The sequence below is a fragment of the Haliotis cracherodii genome, unplaced genomic scaffold, assembly GCF_022045235.1.
Source record: "Haliotis cracherodii isolate W230 unplaced genomic scaffold, xgHalCrac1.p SCAF_9, whole genome shotgun sequence".
NCBI lineage: Eukaryota > Metazoa > Mollusca > Gastropoda > Lepetellida > Haliotidae > Haliotis > Haliotis cracherodii.
Genome location: NW_027266343.1, coordinates 26685508 through 26708904, shown reverse-complemented (window position 1 = coordinate 26708904; position 23397 = coordinate 26685508). Strand labels below are relative to the sequence as shown.

The window sequence follows — 23397 nt, the reverse complement described above, 5'->3', positions numbered from 1 at the left end:
CAGCAGCCATATGTAGAACTATATACAGAAACACTCACTCTGACAGCAGCCACATCTAGCACTATATACAGGAACACTCACTCTGACAGCAGCCACATATAGAACTATATACAGAAACACTCACTCTGACAGCAGCCACATGTAGAACTATATACAGAAACACTCACTCTGACAGCAGCCACATCTAGCACTATATACAGGAACACTCACTCTGACAGCAGCCATATGTAGAACTATATACAGAAACACTCACTCTGACAGCAGCCATATGTAGAACTATATACAGGAACACTCACTCTGACAGCAGCCACATCTAGAACTATATACAGGAACACTCACTCTGACAGCAGCCATATGTAGAACTATATACAGAAACACTCACTCTGACAGCAGCCATATGTAGAACTATATACAGAAACACTCACTCTGACAGCAGCCACATCTAGAACTATATACAGAAACACTCACTCTGACAGCAGCCACATGTAGAACTATATACAGAAACACTCACTCTGACAGCAGCCACATGTAGAACTATATACAGAAACACTCACTCTGACAGCAGCCATATGTAGAACTATATACAGGAACACTCACTCTGACAGCAGCCACATCTAGCACTATATACAGGAACACTCACTCTGACAGCAGCCACATGTAGAACTATATACAGAAACACTCACTCTGACAGCAGCCACATGTAGAACTATATACAGGAACACTCACTCTGACAGCAGCCACATATAGAACTATATACAGAAACACTCACTCTGACAGCAGCCATATGTAGAACTATATACAGGAACACTCACTCTGACAGCAGCCATATGTAGAACTATATACAGGAACACTCACTCTGACAGCAGCCATATGTAAAACTATATACAGGAACACTCACTCTGACAGCAGCCATATGTAGAACTATATACAGGAACACTCACTCTGACAGCAGCCATATCTAGAACTATATACAGAAACACTCACTCTGACAGCAGCCACATGTAGAACTATATACAGAAACACTCACTCTGACAGCAGCCATATGTAGAACTATATACAGGAACACTCACTCTGACAGCAGCCACATCTAGAACTATATACAGGAACACTCACTCTGACAGCAGCCACATCTAGAACTATATACAGAAACACTCACTCTGACAGCAGCCACATGTAGAACTATATACAGAAACACTCACTCTGACAGCAGCCATATGTAGAACTATATACAGGAACACTCACTCTGACAGCAGCCACATCTAGAACTATATACAGGAACACTCACTCTGACAGCAGCCACATCTAGAACTATATACAGAAACACTCACTCTGACAGCAGCCACATCTAGAACTATATACAGGAACACTCACTCTGACAGCAGCCATATGTAGAACTATATACAGAAACACTCACTCTGACAGCAGCCATATGTAGAACTATATACAGGAACACTCACTCTGACAGCAGCCACATGTAGAACTATATACAGAAACACTCACTCTGACAGCAGCCACATCTAGCACTATATACAGGAACACTCACTCTGACAGCAGCCACATCTAGCACTATATACAGGAACACTCACTCTGACAGCAGCCACATGTAGAACTATATACAGGAACACTCACTCTGACAGCAGCCACATATAGAACTATATACAGGAACACTCACTCTGACAGCAGCCACATGTAGAACTATATACAGAAACACTCACTCTGACAGCAGCCACATCTAGAACTATATACAGGAACACTCACTCTGACAGCAGCCACATGTAAAACTATATACAGGAACACTCACTCTGACAGCAGCCACATGTAGAACTATATACAGGAACACTCACTCTGACAGCAGCCATATGTAGAACTATATACAGGAACACTCACTCTGACAGCAGCCACATGTAAAACTATATACAGGAACACTCACTCTGACAGCAGCCACATATAGAACTATATACAGAAACACTCACTCTGACAGCAGCCATATGTAGAACTATATACAGGAACACTCACTCTGACAGCAGCCATATGTAGAACTATATACAGGAACACTCACTCTGACAGCAGCCACATGTAAAACTATATACAGGAACACTCACTCTGACAGCAGCCACATATAGAACTATATACAGAAACACTCACTCTGACAGCAGCCATATGTAGAACTATATACAGGAACACTCACTCTGACAGCAGCCATATGTAGAACTATATACAGGAACACTCACTCTGACAGCAGCCACATATAGAACTATATACAGGAACACTCACTCTGACAGCAGCCACATGTAGAACTATATACAGGAACACTCACTCTGACAGCAGCCACATCTAGAACTATATACAGAAACACTCACTCTGACAGCAGCCACATATAGAACTATATACAGGAACACTCACTCTGACAGCAGCCATATGTAGAACTATATACAGGAACACTCACTCTGACAGCAGCCATATGTAGAACTATATACAGGAACACTCACTCTGACAGCAGCCACATGTAAAACTATATACAGGAACACTCACTCTGACAGCAGCCACATATAGAACTATATACAGAAACACTCACTCTGACAGCAGCCACATGTAGAACTATATACAGAAACACTCACTCTGACAGCAGCCACATCTAGAACTATATACAGAAACACTCACTCTGACAGCAGCCATATGTAGAACTATATACAGGAACACTCACTCTGACAGCAGCCATATGTAGAACTATATACAGAAACACTCACTCTGACAGCAGCCACATCTAGCACTATATACAGAAACACTCACTCTGACAGCAGCCACATGTAGAACTATATACAGGAACACTCACTCTGACAGCAGCCACATGTAAAACTATATACAGGAACACTCACTCTGACAGCAGCCATATGTAGAACTATATACAGGAACACTCACTCTGACAGCAGCCACATGTAAAACTATATACAGGAACACTCACTCTGACAGCAGCCACATATAGAACTATATACAGAAACACTCACTCTGACAGCAGCCACATGTAGAACTATATACAGAAACACTCACTCTGACAGCAGCCACATCTAGAACTATATACAGAAACACTCACTCTGACAGCAGCCATATGTAGAACTATATACAGGAACACTCACTCTGACAGCAGCCATATGTAGAACTATATACAGAAACACTCACTCTGACAGCAGCCACATCTAGCACTATATACAGAAACACTCACTCTGACAGCAGCCACATGTAGAACTATATACAGAAACACTCACTCTGACAGCAGCCACATCTAGAACTATATACAGAAACACTCACTCTGACAGCAGCCACATGTAGAACTATATACAGAAACACTCACTCTGACAGCAGCCACATCTAGAACTATATACAGAAACACTCACTCTGACAGCAGCCACATGTAGAACTATATACAGGAACACTCACTCTGACAGCAGCTACATCTAGAACTATATACAGAAACACTCACTCTGACAGCAGCCATATCTAGAACTATATACAGAAACACTCACTCTGACAGCAGCCATATCGAGCATGTTGTTTGGGTTTCCCAACGGCTGCAGACGACACGGCCAGTGCCATGTCTTGAATACCCTCACTCTGCATCCCTTGTGGGACGTCGCACTCTGTTGAAGTAAAATACTAGGAAATAGAATTTCCTACAACATTTAACAAGAAGGAAAGACCATACAAAACCTATCCATGAATGCAATCAACGAAGCAGTACGTGTTCTATTTTACAAATTGCAAAATGGCTTTCATGCGTAATCCGTTGAAGGCTCAACCATTCTAACAACAGCAAATAAACAACATTTGAGTCAAATGAAACACACAGAGTTTCTTAAAATTCACTATGTAACTACTGGTTTATGTCGTCTGTGTGATATTTCAATATGATAATACATCCAGTATACTTTTTTATTTAACTCAGAAATCGATGCATACCTTCTATTTTCTTTTGAAAGATATATCGCTTTCTAACGTGACTGTACGATGATAATATTGTAATCTATTTCACGGCAAATACTATCTGTATCGTGTACCAGACCCGCCCGTTATTATATATTACACTCAACTGTCACCAATAAGACTCTGATCGATTCTGTGATGTACAAGTACCTGCTTGTGAAAGAGACAGGTTGGACAAAACAGGCATATGGAGCAAATCCGTATCAATATTAAATGCAATTTCTTAATTCACATCTAATCTGACCAAACAATCACTAACAGTGAGCTGAAGATCCTGAAAGGGTACAAAGCCTTATCTTACGTGCCTGTGTACTCGGGAATGATTTACAGTGAACGAATACCACTTGGGCTAGGCGTTGGCCAACTTGGGAGCCCTTATCGGAACACAAAGAGTTAAAAAACCGTGATAGTAAGCCTTTTCACTTTTGATAGATGTAAGGTCCCAATAAAGTTGTTTGAAGTGACTGTGACGTAGTTATTTCAGAACTTGCAAGACTAAGATGCATCAGCCGGTGAAAGTGGCTTGTGTGAATGTTCCAGGACAGTTTCCAGTAGCCAAAATGTTCGACACAAAACCATTTCATCCTTTTTACTCAACGTTTTTGTGGGAAGAATATAAGGAGCCGCTATATAATTTACAATAGCCACTAAACGAGTACCTAGCCCCTAACCCTAATGATCGTAAAGGGGTGATTGATCGTAAAGGGGATCCAAGGGTTAAGGATAGAGTTCGGGATAACCTACCCTAACACTGGCGACATTTAGATGTGTTCAGCACCACTAAATATCCCTAACAAACTACATTCTTGTGCATAATAATGAAAATTAATGCACCGAAAAAATAATATATGTATATTAGTTCCCATTTATAACCCTTTTAGCCACTTGAATTACGAGAAAAACGAAATAAAAAATATATAAAAAATAAAAGTGCTTTCGTAAACTAGCGCTTGCTATAAAATGCGCCGCCGCAGGCTATATTCAGTAAACAAATATTCAAAACTCTCCACAGCGCTTGGCGTATTCAATGACATTTCGTGTAGAGATAATAGATCACTGAGAGGAGCTTATGCACACTCATGCATTGTTTCGCTGGTTTGACTGGCAACAAAATACTACAAATTACGTCATAGGGTATGATCACGTGTTTGAAAAGTTTGTGGTACTGTATTCTAAAGGTAGGCCGTTTATCTCACGTCAGTGAATTGGCCTGTGTCTCTGTTCTACACGACACCACACAGATAGAGATGCAAGGTTTGTTTATCTCACGTCAGTGCATTGGCCTGTGTCTTTGTGGTATACCATTGACAACACAGAGAGATAGTTGCAAGGTATGTTGTCTCTCACGACATTGAAATGGACCATGTCTCTGTGGTATACAATTGACACCACACAGGCAGAGTTGCAAGGTATGTTGTCTCTTACGTCAGTGAATTGGCCTGTGTCTGTGGTATGCCACTAACACCACATAGTTTATAGCAAACTATGGTGTCGATCCGTTTCCAGAGAGTGACAGTCTGCAGTAAACCATGAAATTGATCCGTGTCTAGACAGTGACAGTCTACAGAAAGCTATGGGCTCGACAGCCTACAGCAAACTACGGGAACGATCCATGTCCAGACAGTGACAGTCTACAGGAAACTATGTACTTGATCCGTGTCCAGACAGTGATAGGCTACAGGAAACTATAGACTTGATCCGTGTCAAGACAGTGACAGTCTACAGCAAACTATGGACTTGATCCGTATCTAGACAATGACGGTCTACAGCAAACTATGGACGTGATCCGTTTCCAGAGAGTGACAGTCGGCAGCAAACCATGAATATGATCCGTGTCCAGACAGTGACAGTCTAGAGCAAACAACGGGGACGATCCGTGTCCTGACAGTGACAGTCTACAGGAAACTATGGACTTGATCGGTGTCTAGACAGTGACAGTCTACAGCAAACTATGGACTTGATCCGTGTCCAGACAGTGACAGTCTACAGCAAACCATGAATATGATACGTGTCCAGACAGTGGCAGTTTACACCAAACCATGAATATGATCCGTGTCTAGACAGTGACAGTCTATAGGAAACTATGGACTTGATCCGTGTCCAGACAGTGACAGTATACAGCTAACTATGGACTTGATCCGTGTCAAGGCAGTGACAGTCTACAGCAAACTAAGGACGTGATCCATGTCCAGACAGTGACAGTCTACAGGAAAATGTGGACTTGATCCGTGTCCAGACAGTGAAGTCTACAGCAAACCATGAATATGATCCGTGTCCAGACAGTGACAGTCAACAGCAAACTATAGACTTGATCCATATCTAGACAGTGACAGTCTACAGCAAACTTTGGACGTGATCCGTGTCCAGACAGTGACAGTCTAAAGAAAACTATAGCCTTGATCCGTGTCCAGACAGTGACAGTCTACAGGAAACTATGGACTTGATCCGTGTCCAGACATTGACAGTTTACAGCAAACAATGAAGATGATCCGTATCCAGAGAGTGACAGTCTACAGGAAAGTATGGACGTGATCCGTGTCGAGAGAGTGACAGTCTACAGGAAACTATGGACTTGAACCGTATCTAGACAGTGACAGCCTACAGGAAACTAAGGACGTGATCCGTGTCAAGACAGTGACAGTCTACACCAAACCATGAATATGATCCGCGTCAAGACAGTGACCGTCTACAGGAAACTATGGACTTGATCCGTGTCCAGACAGTGACCGTCTACAGGAAACTATGGACTTGACCCGTGTCCAGACAATGACCGTCTACAGGAAAGTATGGACTTGATACGTGTCCAGAGAGTGACAGTCTACAGCAAACAACGGGCACGATCCGTGTCCAGACCATGATACCCTACAGCAAACTATTGACTTGATCCGTGTCCAGACTGTGACAGTCTACAGCTAACTAAGGACCTGATCCGTGTCCAGACAGTGACAGTCTACAGCAAACTATGGACTTGATCCGTGTCCAGAGAGTGACAGTCTACAGGAAACTATAGACTTGATCCGTGTCCTGGCAGTGACAGTCTACAGCAAACTATTGACTTGATCGGTGTCCAGACAGTATCAGTCTACAGCAAACTTTGGACTTGATCCGTGTCCAGACAGTGGCAGTCTACACCAAACCATGAATATGATCCGTGTCCAGACAGTGACAGTCTACAGCAAACAACGGGCACGATCCGTGTCCAGACAGTGACACCCTACAGCAAACTATAGACGTGATCCGTGTCCAGACAGTGACAGTGTACAGCAAACTATGGATTGATAAGTGTCCAGTCAGTGACAGTCTACAGCTAACTTAGGACCTGATCCGTGTCCAGACCGTGACAGTCTACAGCAAACTATGGACTTGATCGGATTCCAGACAGTGGCAGTCTACAGCAAACCATAGACTTGATCCGTGTCCAGGCAGTGACACTCTAGAGCAAACAACGGGGACGATCCGTGTCCTGACAGTGACAGTCTACAGGAAACTATGGACTTGATCGGTGTCTAGACAGTGACAGTCTACAGCAAACTATGGACTTGATCCGTGTCCAGACAGTGACAGTCTACAGCAAACCATGAATATGATACGTGTCCAGATAGTGAAAGTTTACACCAAGCCATGAATATGATCCGTGTCTAGACAGTGACAGTCTATAGGAAACTATGGACTTGATCCGTGTCCAGACAGTGACAGTCTACAGCTAACTATGGACTTGATCCGTGTCCAGGCAGTGACAGTCCACAGCAAACTAAGGACGTGATCCGTGTCCAGACAGTGACAGTCTACAGGAAAATGTGGACTTGATCCGTGTCCAGACAGTGAAGTCTACAACAAACCATGAATATGATCCGTGTCAAGACAGTGACAGTCAACAGCAAACTATAGACTTGATCCATATCTAGACAGTGACAGTCTACAGCAAACTTTGGACGTGATCCGTGTCCAGACAGTGACAGTTTACAGAAAACTATAAACTTGATCCGTGTCCAGACAGTGACAGTCTACAGGAAACTATGGACTTGATCCGTGTCCAGACAGTGACAGTCTACAGCAAACTATGGACTTGATCCGTGTCCAGGCAGTGACAGTCTACAGCTAACTAAGGACCTGATCCGTGTCCAGACAGTGACAGTCTACAGCAAACTATGGACTTGATGCGTGTCCAGAGAGTGACAGTCTGCAGCAAACCATGAAATTGATCCGTGTCTAGACAGTGACAGTCTACAGAAAGCTATGGGCTCGACAGCCTACAGCAAACTACGGGAACGATCCATGTCCAGACAGTGACAGTCTACACCAAATCATGAATATGATCCGTTTCCAGACAGTGACAGTCAACAGCAAACTATGGACTTGATCCGTGTCCAGACAGTGGCAGTCTACAGAAAAGTATGGACTTGATCCGTGTGCAGGCAGTGACAGTCTACAGCAAACTTAAGACGGGATCCGTGTCCAAACAGTGACAGTCTACAGGAAATCATGAATATGATCCGTGTCCAGACAGTGACAGTCTACAGCAAACTATAGACTTGATCCGTGTCCAGACAGTGACAGTCTACAGCAATCTATAGACTTGATCCGTGTCCAGACAGTGACAGTCTACAGCAAACTGTGGACGTGATCCGTGTCCAGTCAGTGACAGTCTACAGGAAATCATGAATATGATCCGTTTCCAGACAGTGACAGTCAACAGCAAACTATGGACTTGATCCTTGCCCAGACAGTGACGTTCTACAGCTATCTATGGACTTCATCCGTGTACAGGCAGTGAGAGTCTACAGCAAACTATGGACTTGATCGGATTCCAGACAGTGGCAGTCTACAGCAAACCATAGACTTGATCCGTGTCCAGGCAGTGACAGTCTACGACAAACTTTGGACTTGATCCGTGTCCAGACAGTGGCAGTCTACACCAAATCATGAATATGATCCGTTTCCAGACAGTGACAGTCTACTGGAAACTATGGACTTGATCCTTGTCCAGACAGTGACGTTCTACAGCTATCTATGGACTTCATCCGTGTACAGGCAGTGAGAGTCTACAGCAAACTAAGGACGTGATCCGTGTCTAGACAGTGACAGTCTACAGAAAACTGTGGACTTGATCCGTGTCCAGACAGTGACAGTCTACAGCAAACTGTGGACGGGATCCGTGTCAAGTCAGTGACAGTCTACAGCAAACAACGGGCACGATCCGTGACCAGACCATGATACCATACAGCAAACTATTGACTTGATCCGTGTCCAGACAGTGACAGTCTACAGCTAACTAAGGACCTGATCCGTGTCCAGACAGTGACAGTCTACAGGAAACTATAGACTTGATCCGTGTCCTGGCTGTGACAGTCTATAGCAAACTATTGACTTGATCGGTCTCCAGACAGTGACAGTCTACAGCACACTTTGGACTTGATCCGTGTCCAGACAGTGGCAGTCTACACCAAACCATAAATATGATCCGTGTCCAGACAGTGACAGTCTACAGCAAACAACGGGCACGATCCGTGTCCAGACAGTGACACCCTACAGCAAACTATAGATGTGATCCGTGTCCAGACAGTGACAGTCTACAGCAAACTATGGACTTGATAAGTGTCCAGACAGTGACAGTCTACAGCTAACTTAGGACCTGATCCGTGTCCAGACAGTGACAGTCTACACCAAATCATGAATATGATCCGTTTCCAGACAGTGACAGTCAACAGCAAACTATGGACTTGATCCTTGCCCAGACAGTGACGTTCTACAGCTATCTATGGACTTCATCCGTGTACAGGCAGTGAGAGCCTACAGCAAACTATTGACTTGATCGGATTCCAGACAGTGGCAGTCTACAGCAAACCATAGACTTGATCCGTGTCCAGGCAGTGACAGTCTACAACAAACTTTGGACTTGATCCGTGTCCAGACAGTGGCAGTCTACACCAAACCATGAATATGATCCGTGTCCAGACAGTGACACCCTACAGCAAACTATAGACGTGATCTGTGTCCAGACAGTGACAGTGTACAGCAAACTATGGACTTGATAAGTGTCCAGTCAGTGACAGTCTACAGCTAACTTAGGACCTGATCCGTGTCCAGACAGTGACAGTCTACAGCAAACTATGGACTTGATCGGATTCCAGACAGTGGCAGTCTACAGCAAACCATAGACTTGATCCGTGTCCAGGCAGTGACAGTCTAGAGCAAACAACGGGGACGATCCGTGTCCTGACAGTGACAGTCTACAGGAAACTATTGACTTGATCGGTGTCCAGACAGTGACAGTCTACAGCAAACTATGGACTTGATCCGTGTCCAGACAGTGACAGTCTACAGCAAACCATGAATATTATACGTGTCCAGACAGTGGCAGTTTACACCAAGCCATGAATATGATCCGTGTCTAGACAGTGACAGTCTACAGGAAACTATGGACTTGATCCGTGTCCAGGCAGTGACAGTCTACAGGAAAATGTGGACTTGATCCGTGTCCAGACAGTGAAGTCTACAGCAAACCATGAATATGATCCGTGTCCAGACAGTGACAGTCAACAGCAAACTATAGACTTGATCCGTATCTAGACAGTGACAGTCAACAGCAAACTATGGACTTGATCCTTGCCCAGACAGTGACGTTCTACAGCTATCTATGGACTTCATCCGTGTACAGGCAGTGAGAGTCTACAGCAAACTATGGACTTGATCGGATTCCAGACAGTGGCAGTCTACAGCAAACCATAGACTTGATCCGTGTCCAGGCAGTGACAGTCTACGACAAACTTTGGACTTGATCCGTGTCCAGACAGTGGCAGTCTACACCAAATCATGAATATGATCCGTTTCCAGACAGTGACAGTCTACTGGAAACTATGGACTTGATCCTTGTCCAGACAGTGACGTTCTACAGCTATCTATGGACTTCATCCGTGTACAGGCAGTGAGAGTCTACAGCAAACTAAGGACGTGATCCGTGTCTAGACAGTGACAGTCTACAGAAAACTGTGGACTTGATCCGTGTCCAGACAGTGACAGTCTATAGCTAACTTAGGACCTGATCCGTGTCAAGTCAGTGACAGTCTACAGCAAACAACGGGCACGATCCGTGACCAGACCATGATACCATACAGCAAACTATTGACTTGATCCGTGTCCAGACAGTGACAGTCTACAGCTAACTAAGGACCTGATCCGTGTCCAGACAGTGACAGTCTACAGGAAACTATAGACTTGATCCGTGTCCTGGCTGTGACAGTCTACAGCAAACTATTGACTTGATCGGTCTCCAGACAGTGACAGTCTACAGCACACTTTGGACTTGATCCGTGTCCAGACAGTGGCAGTCTACACCAAACCATAAATATGATCCGTGTCCAGACAGTGACAGTCTACAGCAAACAACGGGCACGATCCGTGTCCTGACAGTGACACCCTACAGCAAACTATAGACGTGATCCGTGTCCAGACAGTGACAGTCTACAGCAAACTATGGACTTGATAAGTGTCCAGACAGTGACAGTCTACAGCTAACTTAGGACCTGATCCGTCTCCAGACAGTGACAGTCTACACCAAATCATGAATATGATCCGTTTCCAGACAGTGACAGTCAACAGCAAACTATGGACTTGATCCTTGCCCAGACAGTGACGTTCTACAGCTATCTATGGACTTCATCCGTGTACAGGCAGTGAGAGCCTACAGCAAACTACGGACTTGATCGGATTCCAGACAGTGGCAGTCTACAGCAAACCATAGACTTGATCCGTGTCCAGGCAGTGACAGTCTACAACAAACTTTGGACTTGATCCGTGTCCAGACAGTGGCAGTCTACACCAAACCATGAATATGATCCGTGTCCAGACAGTGACACCCTACAGCAAACTATAGACGTGATCTGTGTCCAGACAGTGACAGTGTACAGCAAACTATGGACTTGATAAGTGTCCAGGCAGTGACAGTCTACAGCTAACTTAGGACCTGATCCGTGTCCAGACAGTGACAGTCTACAGCAAACTATGGACTTGATCGGATTCCAGACAGTGGCAGTCTACAGCAAACCATAGACTTGATCCGTGTCCAGGCAGTGACAGTCTAGAGCAAACAACGGGGACGATCCGTGTCCTGACAGTGACAGTCTACAGGAAACTATGGACTTGATCGGTGTCCAGACAGTGACAGTCTACAGCAAACTATGGACTTGATCCGTATCCAGACAGTGACAGTCTACAGCAAACCATGAATATTATACGTGTCCAGACAGTGGCAGTTTACACCAAGCCATGAATATGATCCGTGTCTAGACAGTGACAGTCTACAGGAAACTATGGACTTGATCCGTGTCCAGGCAGTGACAGTCTACAGGAAAATGTGGACTTGATCCGTGTCCAGACAGTGAAGTCTACACCAAACCATGAATATGATCCGTGTCCAGACAGTGACAGTCAACAGCAAACTATAGACTTGATCCGTATCTAGACAGTGACAGTCAACAGCAAACTATGGACTTGATCCTTGCCCAGACAGTGACGTTCTACAGCTATCTATGGACTTCATCCGTGTACAGGCAGTGAGAGTCTACAGCAAACTATGGACTTGATCGGATTCCAGACAGTGGCAGTCTACAGCAAACCATAGACTTGATCCGTGTCCAGGCAGTGACAGTCTACGACAAACTTTGGACTTGATCCGTGTCCAGACAGTGGCAGTCTACACCAAATCATGAATATGATCCGTTTCCAGACAGTGACAGTCTACAGGAAACTATGGACTTGATCCTTGTCCAGACAGTGACGTTCTACAGCTATCTATGGACTTCATCCGTGTACAGGAAGTGAGAGTCTACAGCAAACTAAGGACGTGATCCGTGTCTAGACAGTGACAGTCTACAGAAAACTGTGGACTTGATCCGTGTCCAGACAGTGACAGTCTATAGCTAACTTAGGACCTGATCCGTGTCAAGTCAGTGACAGTCTACAGCAAACAACGGGCACGATCCGTGACCAGACCATGATACCATACAGCAAACTATTGACTTGATCCGTGTCCAGACAGTGACAGTCTACAGCTAACTAAGGACCTGATCCGTGTCCAGACAGTGACAGTCTACAGGAAACTATAGACTTGATCCGTGTCCTGGCAGTGACAGTCTACAGCAAACTATTGACTTAATCGGTCTCCAGACAGTGACAGTCTACAGCACACTTTGGACTTGATCCGTGTCCAGACAGTGGCAGTCTACACCAAACCATAAATATGATCCGTGTCCAGACAGTGACAGTCTACAGCAAACAACGGGCACGATCCGTGTCCAGACAGTGACACCCTAAAGCAAACTATAGACGTGATCCGTGTCCAGACAGTGACAGTCTACAGCAAACTATGGACTTGATAAGTGTCCAGACAGTGACAGTCTATAGCTAACTTAGGACCTGATCCGTGTCCAGACAGTGACAGTCTACACCAAATCATGAATATGATCCGTTTCCAGACAGTGACAGTCAACAGCAAACTATGGACTTGATCCTTGCCCAGACAGTGACGTTCTACAGCTATCTATGGACTTCATCCGTGTACAGGCAGTGAGAGCCTACAGCAAACTACGGACTTGATCGGATTCCAGACAGTGGCAGTCTACAGCAAACCATAGACTTGATCCGTGTCCAGGCAGTGACAGTCTACAACAAACTTTGGACTTGATCCGTGTCCAGACAGTGGCAGTCTACACCAAACCATGAATATGATCCGTGTCCAGACAGTGACACCCTACAGCAAACTATAGACGTGATCCGTGTCCAGACAGTGACAGTGTACAGCAAACTATGGACTTGATAAGTGTCCAGTCAGTGACAGTCTAAAGCTAACTTAGGACCTGATCCGTGTCCAGACAGTGACAGTCTACAGCAAACTATGGACTTGATCGGATTCCAGACAGTGGCAGTCTACAGCAAACCATAGACTTGATCCGTGTCCAGGCAGTGACAGTCTAGAGCAAACTGTGGACGTGATCCGTGTCCAGTCAGTGACAGTCTACAGGAAAATGTGGACTTGATCCGTGTCCAGACAGTGAAGTCTACAGCAAACCATGAATATGATCCGTGTCCAGACAGTGACAGTCAACAGCAAACTATAGACTTGATCCGTATCTAGACAGTGACAGTCTACAGCAAACTTTGGACGTGATACGTGTCCAGACAGTGACAGTCTACAGAAAACTATAAACTTGATCCGTGTCCAGACAGTGACAGTATACAGGAAACTATGGACTTGATCCGTGTCCAGACATTGACAGTTTACAGCAAACAATGAAGATGATCCGTGTCCAGAGAGTGACAGTCTACAGGAAAGTATGGACGTGATCCGTGTCGAGAGAGTGACAGTCTACAGGAAACTATGGACTTGAACCGTATCTAGACAGTGACAGCCTACAGGAAACTAAGGACGTGATCCTTGTCAAGACAGTGACAGTCTACAGCAAACCATGAATATGATCCGCGTCCAGACAGTGACCGTCTACAGGAAACTATGGACTTGATCCGTGTCCAGACAGTGACCGTCTACAGGAAACTATGGACTTGATCCGTGTCCAGACAGTGGCAGTCTACAGAAAAGTATGGACTTGATCCGTGTGCAGGCAGTGACAGTCTACAGCAAACTTAAGACGGGATCCGTGTCCAAACAGTGACAGTCTACAGGAAATCATGAATATGATCCGTGTCCAGACAGTGACAGTCTACAACAAACTATAGACTTGATCCGTGTCCAGACAGTGACAGTCTACAGCAATCTATAGACTTGATCCGTGTCCAGACAGTGACAGTCTACAGCAAACTGTGGACGTGATCCGTGTCCAGTCAGTGACAGTCTACAGGAAATCATGAATATGATCCGTTTCCAGACAGTGACAGTCAACAGCAAACTATGGACTTGATCTTTGCCCAGACAGTGACGTTCTACAGCTATCTATGGACTTCATCCGTGTACAGGCAGTGAGAGTCTACAGCAAACTAAGGACTTGATCGGATTCCAGACAGTGGCAGTCTACAACAAACCATAGACTTGATCCGTGTCCAGACAGTGACAGTCTACAGCAATCTATAGACTTGATCCGTGTCCAGACAGTGACAGTCTACAGAAAACTGTGGACGTGATCTGTGTCCAGTCAGTGACAGTCTACAGGAAATCATGAATATGATCCGTTTCCAGACAGTGACAGTCAACAGCAAACTATGGACTTGATCTTTGCCCAGACAGTGACGTTCTACAGCTATCTATGGACTTCATCCGTGTACAGGCAGTGAGAGTCTACAGCAAACTAAGGACTTGATAGGATTCCAGACAGTGGCAGTCTACAGCAAACCATAGACTTGATCCGTGTCCAGGCAGTGACAGTCTACAACAAACTCTGGACTTGATCCGTGTCCAGACAGTGGCAGTCTACACCAAATCATGAATATGATCCGTTTCCAGACAGTGACAGTCTACAGGAAACTATTGGACTTGATCCTTGTCCAGACAGTGACGTTCTACAGCTATCTATGGACTTCATCCGTGTACAGGCAGTGAGAGTCTACAACAAACTTTGGACTTGATCCGTGTCCAGACAGTGGCAGTCTACACCAAACCATGAATATGATCCGTGTCCAGATAGTGACACCCTACAGCAAACTATAGACGTGATACGTGTCCAGACAGTGACAGTCTACAGCAAACTATGGACTTGATAAGTGTCCAGTCAGTGACAGTCTACAGCTAACTTAGGACCTGATCCGTGTCAAGACAGTGACAGTCTACAGCAAACTATGGACTTGATCGGATTCCAGACAGCGGCAGTCTACAGCAAATCATAGACTTGATCCGTGTCCAGGCAGTGACAGTCTACAGCAAACTTTGGACTTGATCCGTGTCCAGACAGTGGCAGTCTACACCAAATCATGAATATGATCCGTTTCCAGACAGTGACAGCCTACAGGAAACTAAGGACGTGATCCTTGTCAAGACAGTGACAGTCTACAGCAAACCATGAATATGATCCGGGTCCAGACATTGACCGTCTACAGGAAACTATGGACTTGATCCGTGTCCAGACAGTGACCGTCTACAGGAAAGTATGGACTTGATCCGTGTCCAGACAGTGACCGTCTACAGAAAAGTATGGACTTGATCCGTGTGCAGGCAGTGACAGTCTACAGCAAACTTAAGACGGGATCCGTGTCCAAACAGTGACAGTCTACAGGAAATCATTAATATGATCCGTGTCCAGACAGTGACAGTCTACAGCAAACTATAGACTTGATCCGTGTCCAGACAGTGACAGTCTACAGCAAGCTGTGGACGTGATCCGTGTCCAGTCAGTGACAGTCTACAGGAAATCATGAATATGATCCGTTTCCAGTCAGTGACAGTCAACAGCAAACTATGGACTTGATCCTTGCCCAGACAGTGACGTTCTACAGCTATCTATGGACTTCATCCGTGTACAAGCAGTGAGAGTCTACAGCAAACTAAGGACTTGATCGGATTCCAGACAGTGGCAGTCTACAGCAAACCAAAGACTTGATCCGTGTCCAGGCAGTGACAGTCTACAACAAACTTTGGGCTTGATCCGTGTCCAGACAGTGGCAGTCTACACCAAATCATGAATATGATCCGTTTCCAGACAGTGACAGTCTACAGGAAACTATGGACTTGATCCTTGTCCAGACAGTGACGTTCTACAGCTATCTATGGACTTCATCCGTGTACAGGCAGTGAGAGTCTACAGCAAACTAAGGACGTGATCCGTGTCTAGACAGTGACAGTCTACAGAAAACTGTGGACTTGATCCGTGTCCAGACAGTGACAGTCTACAGCAAACTGTGGACGTGATCCGTGTCCAGTCAGTGACAGTCTACAGCAAACAACGGGCACGATCCGTGACCAGACCATGATACCATACAGCAAACTATTGACTTGATCCGTGTCCAGACAGTGACAGTCTACAGCTAACTAAGGACCTGATCCGTGTCCAGACAGTGACAGTCTACAGCAAACTATGGAGTTGATCCGTGTCCAGAGAGTGACAGTCTACAGGAAACTATAGACTTGATCCGTGTCCTGGCAGTGACAGTCTAGAGCAAACAACGGGGACGATCTGTGTCCTGACAGTGACAGTCTACAGGAAACTATGGACTTGATCGGTGTCTAGACAGTGACAGTCTACAGCAAACTATGGACTTGATCCGTGTCCAGACATTGACAGTTTACAGCAAACAATGAAGATGATCCGTGTCCAGAGAGTGACAGTCTACAGGAAAGTATGGACGTGATCCGTGTCGAGAGAGTGACAGTCTACAGGAAACTATGGACTTGAACCGTATCTAGACAGTGACAGCCTACAGGAAACTAAGGACGTGATCCTTGTCAAGACAGTGACAGTCTACAGCAAACCATGAATATGATCCGCGTCCAGACAGTGACCGTCTACAGTAAACTATGGACTTGATCCGTGTCCAGACAGTGACCGTCTACAGGAAACTATGGACTTGATCCGTGTCCAGACAGTGACCGTCTACAGGAAACTGTGGACTTGATCCGTGTCCAGAGAGTGGCAGTCTACAGAAAAGTATGGACTTGATCCGTGTGCAGGCAGTGACAGTCTACAGCAAACTTAAGACGGGATCCCTGTCCAAACAGTGACAGTCTACAGGAAATCATGAATATGATCCGTGTCCAGACAGTGACAGTCTACAGCAAACTATAGACTTGATCCGTGTCCAGACAGTGACAGTCTACAGCAATCTATAGACTTGATCCGTGTCCAGACAGTGACAGTCTACAGCAAACTGTGGACGTGATCCGTGTCCAGTCAGTGACAGTCTACAGGAAATCATGAATATGATCCGTTTCCAGACAGTGACAGTCAACAGCAAACTATGGACTTGATCCTTGCCCAGACAGTGACGTTCTACAGCTATCTATGGACTTCATCCGTGTACAGGCAGTGAGAGTCTACAGCAAACTAAGGACTTGATAGGATTCCAGACAGTGGCAGTCTACAGCAAACCATAGACTTGATCCGTGTCCAGGCAGTGACAGTCTACAACAAACTTTGGACTTGATCCGTGTCCAGACAGTGGCAGTCTACACCAAATCATGAATATGATCCGTTTCCAGACAGTGACAGTCTACAGGAAACTATGGACTTGATCCTTGTCCAGACAGTGACGTTCTACAGCTATCTATGGACTTCATCCGCCGTGTACAGGCAGTGAGAGTCTACAGCAAACTAAGGACGTGATCCGTGTCTAGACAGTGACAGTCTACAGAAAACTGTGGACTTGATCCGTGTCCAGACAGTGACTGTGTACAGCAAACTGTGGACGTGATCCGTGTCCAGTCAGTGACAGTCTACAGCAAACAACGGGCACGATCCGTGACCAGACCATGATACCCTACAGCAAACTATTGACTTGATCCGTGTTCAGACAGTGACAGTCTACAGCTAACTAAGGACCTTATCCGTGTCGAGGCAGTGACAGTCTACAGCAAACTATGGAGTTGATCCGTGTCCAGAGAGTGACAGTCTACAGGAAACTATAGACTTGATCCGTGTCCTGGCAGTGACAGTCTACAGCAAACTATTGACTTGATCGGTCTCCAGAGAGTGACAGTCTACAGCACACTTTGGACTTGATCCGTGTCCAGACAGTGGCAGTCTACACCAAACCATAAATATGATCCGTGTCCAGACAGTGACAGTCTACAGCAGACAACGGGCACGATCCGTGTCCAGACAGTGACACCCTACAGCAAACTATAGACGTGATCCGTGTCCAGACAGTGACAGTCTACAGCAAACTATGGACTTGATAAGTGTCCAGACAGTGACAGTCTACAGCTAACTTAGGACCTGATCCGTGTCCAGACAGTGACAGTCTACACCAAATCATGAATATGATCCGTTTCCAGACAGTGACAGTCAACAGCAAACTATGGACTTGACCCTTGCCCAGACAGTGACGTTCTACAGCTATCTATGGACTTCATCCGTGTACAGGCAGTGAGAGTCTACAGCAAACTAAGGACTTGATCGGATTCCAGACAGTGGCAGTCTGCAGCAAACCATAGACTTGATCCGTGTCCAGGCAGTGACAGTCTACAACAAATTTTGGACTTGATCCGTGTCCAGACAGTGGCAGTCTACACCAAATCATGAATATGATGCGTTTCCAGACAGTGACAGTCTACAGGAAACTATGGACTTGATCCTTGTCCAGACAGTGACATTCTACAGCTATCTATGGACTTCATCCGTGTACAGGCAGTGAGAGTCTACAGCAAACTAAGGACGTGATCCGTGTCTAGACAGTGACAGTCTACAGAAAACTGTGGACTTGATCCGTGTCCAGACAGTGACAGTCTACAGGAAACCATGAATATGATCCGTGTCCAGACAGTGACAGTCTACAGCAAACTATAAACTTGATCCTTGTCAAGACAGTGACAGTCTACAGCAAACTATAGACTTGATCCGTGTCCAGACAGTGACAGTCTACAGCAAACTATGGACTTGATCCGTGTCCAGACAGTGACAGTCTACAGGAAAGTGTGGACTTGATCCGTGTCCAGACAGTGACAGTCTACAGCAAACCATGAATATGATACGTGTCCAGAAAGTGGCAGTTTACACCAAACCATGAATATGATCCGTGTCTAGACAGTGACAGTCTATAGGAAACTATGGACTTGATCCGTGTCCAGACAGTGACAGTCTACAGCTAACTATGGACTTGATCCGTGTCAAGGCAGTGACAGTCTACAGCAAACTGTGGACGTGATCCGTGTCCAGACAGTGACAGTCTAAAGGAAAATGTGGACTTGTTCCGTGTCCAGACAGTGAAGTCTACAGCAAACCAAGAATATGATCCGTGTCCAGACAGTGACAGTCAACAGCAAACTATAGACTTGATCCATATCTAGACAGTGACAGTCTACAGCAAACTTTGGACGTGATCCGTGTCCAGACAGTGACAGTCTACAGAAAACTATAGACTTGATCCGTGTCCAGACAGTGACAGTCTACAGGAAACTATGGACTTGATCCGTGTCCAGACATTGACAGTTTACAGCAAACAATGAAGATGATCCGTATCCAGAGAGTGACAGTCTACAGGAAAGTATGGACGTGATCCGTGTCGAGAGAGTGACAGTCTACAGGAAGCTATGGACTTGAACCGTATCTATTCAGTGACAGCCTACAGGAAACTAAGGACGTGATCCGTGTCAAGACAGTGACAGTCTACAGCAAACCATGAATATGATCCGCGTCCAGACAGTGACCGTCTACAGAAAACTATGGACTTGATCCGTTTCCAGACAGTGACCGTCTACAGGAAAGTATGGACTTGATACGTGTCCAGACAGTGACCGTCTACAGGAAAGTATGGACTTGATCCGTTTCCAGACAGTGACAGTCTACAGTAAAGTATGGACTTGATCCGTGTGCAGGCAGTGACAGTCTACAGCAAACTTAAGACGTGATCCCTGTCCAAACAGTGACAGTCTACAGGAAATCATGAATATGATCCGTGTCCAGACAGTGACAGTCTACAGCAAACTATAGATTGATCCGTGTCCAGACAGTGACAGTCTACAGCAATCTATAGACTTGATCCGTGTCCAGACAGTGACAGTCTACAGCAAACTATGGACGTGATCCGTGTCCAGTCAGTGACAGTCTACAGCAAACAACGGGCACGATCCGTGTCCAGACCATGATACCCTACAGCAAACTATTGACTTGATCCGTGTCCAGACTGTGACAGTCTACAGCTAACTAAGGACCTGATCCGTGTCCAGACAGTGACAGTCTACAGCAAACTATGGACTTGATCCGTGTCCAGAGAGTGACAGTCTACAGGAAACTATAGACTTGATCCGTGTCCTGGCAGTGACAGTCTACAGCAAACTATTGACTTGATCGGTGTCCAGACAGTATCAGTCTACAGCAAACTATTGACTTGATCGGTGTTTCGACAGTGACAGTCTACAGCAAACTATTGACTTGATCGGTGTCCAGACAGTGACAGTCTACAGCAAACTTTGGACTTGATCCGTGTCCAGACAGTGGCAGTCTACACCAAACCATGAATATGATCCGTTTCCAGACAGTGACAGTCTACAGCAAACAACGGGAACGATCCGTGTCCAGACAGTGACACCCGACAGCAAACTATAGACGTGATCCGTGTCCAGACAGTGACAGTGTACAGCAAACTATGGACTTGATAAGTGTCCAGTCAGTGACAGTCTACAGGTAACTTAAGACCTGATCCGTGTCCAGACAGTGACAGTCTACAGCAAACTATGGACTTGATCGGATTCCAGACAGTGGCAGTCTACAGCAAACCATAGACTTCATCCGTGTCCAGGCAGTGACAGTCTAGAGCAAACAACGGGGACGATCCGTGTCCTGACAGTGACAGTCTACAGGAAACTATGGACTTGATCGGTGTCTAGACAGTGACAGTCTAAAACAAACTATGGACTTGATCCGTGTCCAGACAGTGGCAGTTTACACCAAACCATGAATATGATCCGTGTCTAGACAGTGACAGTCTATAGGAAACTATGGACTTGATCCGTGTATAGACAGTGACAGTCTACAGCTAACTATGGACTTGATCCGTGTCCAGGCAGTGACAGTCTACAGCAAACTAAGGACGTGATCCGTGTCCAGACAGTGACAGTCTACAGGAAAATGTGGACTTGATCCGTGTCCAGACAGTGAAGTCTACAGCAAACCATGAATGTGATCCGTGTCCAGACAGTGACAGTCAACAACAAACTATAGACTTGATCCGTTTCCAGACAGTGACAGTCTACAGCAAACAACGGGCACGATCCGTGTCCAGACAGTGACACCCTACAGCAAACTATAGACGTGATTCGTGTCCAGACAGTGACAGTCTACAGCAAACTATGGACTTGATAAGTGTCCAGACAGTGACAGTCTACAGCTAACTTAGGACTTGATCCGTGTCCAGACAGTGACAGTCTACACCAAATCATGAATATGATCCGTTTCCAGACAGTGACAGTCAACAGCAAACTATGGACTTGATCCGTGTCAAGGCAGTGACAGTCTACAACAAACTTTGGACTTGATCCGTGTCCAGACAGTGGCAGTCTACACCAAATCATGAATATGATCCGTTTCCAGACAGTGACAGTCTACAGGAAACTATGGACTTGATCCTTGTCCAGACAGTGACGTTCTACAGCTATCTATGGACTTCATCCGTGTACAGGCAGTGAGAGTCTACAGCAAACTAAGGACGTGATCCGTGTCTAGACAGTGACAGTCTACAGAATACTGTGGACTTGATCCGTGTCCAGACAGTGACAGTCTACAGCAAACCATGAATAAGATCCAGGTCCAGGCTGTGACAGTCTATAGGAAACTATAGACTTGATCCTTGTCCAGACAGTGACAGTCTACAGCAAACTATAGACTTGATCCGTGTCCAGACAGTGACAGTCTACAGCAAACTATGGACTTGATCGGTGTCCAGACAGTGACAGTCTACAGCAAACTATGGTGTCGATCCGTGTCTGGACAGTGACTGTCTACAGGAAACTATGGTGTCGATCCGTGTCCAGGCAGTGACTGTCTACAGCAAACCATGAATTTGATCCGTGTCTAGACTGTGACAGTCTACAGCAAACCATGAATTTGATCTGCGTCCAGACTGTGACAGTCTACACCAAATCATGAATATGATCCGTTTCCAGACAGTGACAGTCTACAGGAAACTATGGACTTGATCCTTGTCCAGACAGTGACGTTCTACAGCTATCTATGGACTTCATCCGTGTACAGGCAGTGAGAGTCTACAGCAAACTAAGGACGTGATCCGTGTCTAGACAGTGACAGTCTACAGAATACTGTGAACTTGATCCGTGTCCAGACAGTGACAGTCTACAGCAAACCATGAATAAGATCCAGGTCCAGGCTGTGACAGTCTATAGGAAACTATAGACCTGATGCTTGTCCAGACAGTGACAGTCTACAGCAAACTATAGACTTGATCCGTGTCCAGACAGTGACAGTCTACAGCAAACTATGGACTTGATCGGTGTCCAGACAGTGACAGTCTACAGCAAACTATGGTGTCGATCCGTGTCTGGACAGTGACTGTCTACAGGAAACTATGGTGTCGATCCGTGTCCAGGCAGTGACTGTCTACAGCAAACCATGAATTTGATCCGTGTCTAGACTGTGACAGTCTACAGCAAACCATGAATTTGATCTGCGTCCAGACTGTGACAGTCTGCAGCAAACCATGAATTTGATCCGTGTCTAGACTGTGACAGTCTACAGCAAACCATGAATTTGATCCGTGTCTAGACTATGACAGTCTACAGCAAACCATGAATTTGATCCGTGTCCAGAC

The 23397-nt window shown here is 45.6% G+C and overlaps 1 protein-coding gene across 1 annotated transcript in view; it reads right to left on the bottom strand.

Moving 5' to 3' along the window:
* Positions 1-23397, bottom strand: part of LOC139452426 (uncharacterized) — a 147266-nt gene that overhangs the window by 108135 nt on the left and 15734 nt on the right. Inside the window, exon 2 of the mRNA XM_071233899.1 lies at positions 3522-3635. Coding sequence (XP_071090000.1) covers positions 3522-3635 — 114 coding nt within the window. The remainder of the gene's footprint in view (positions 1-3521; positions 3636-23397) is intronic.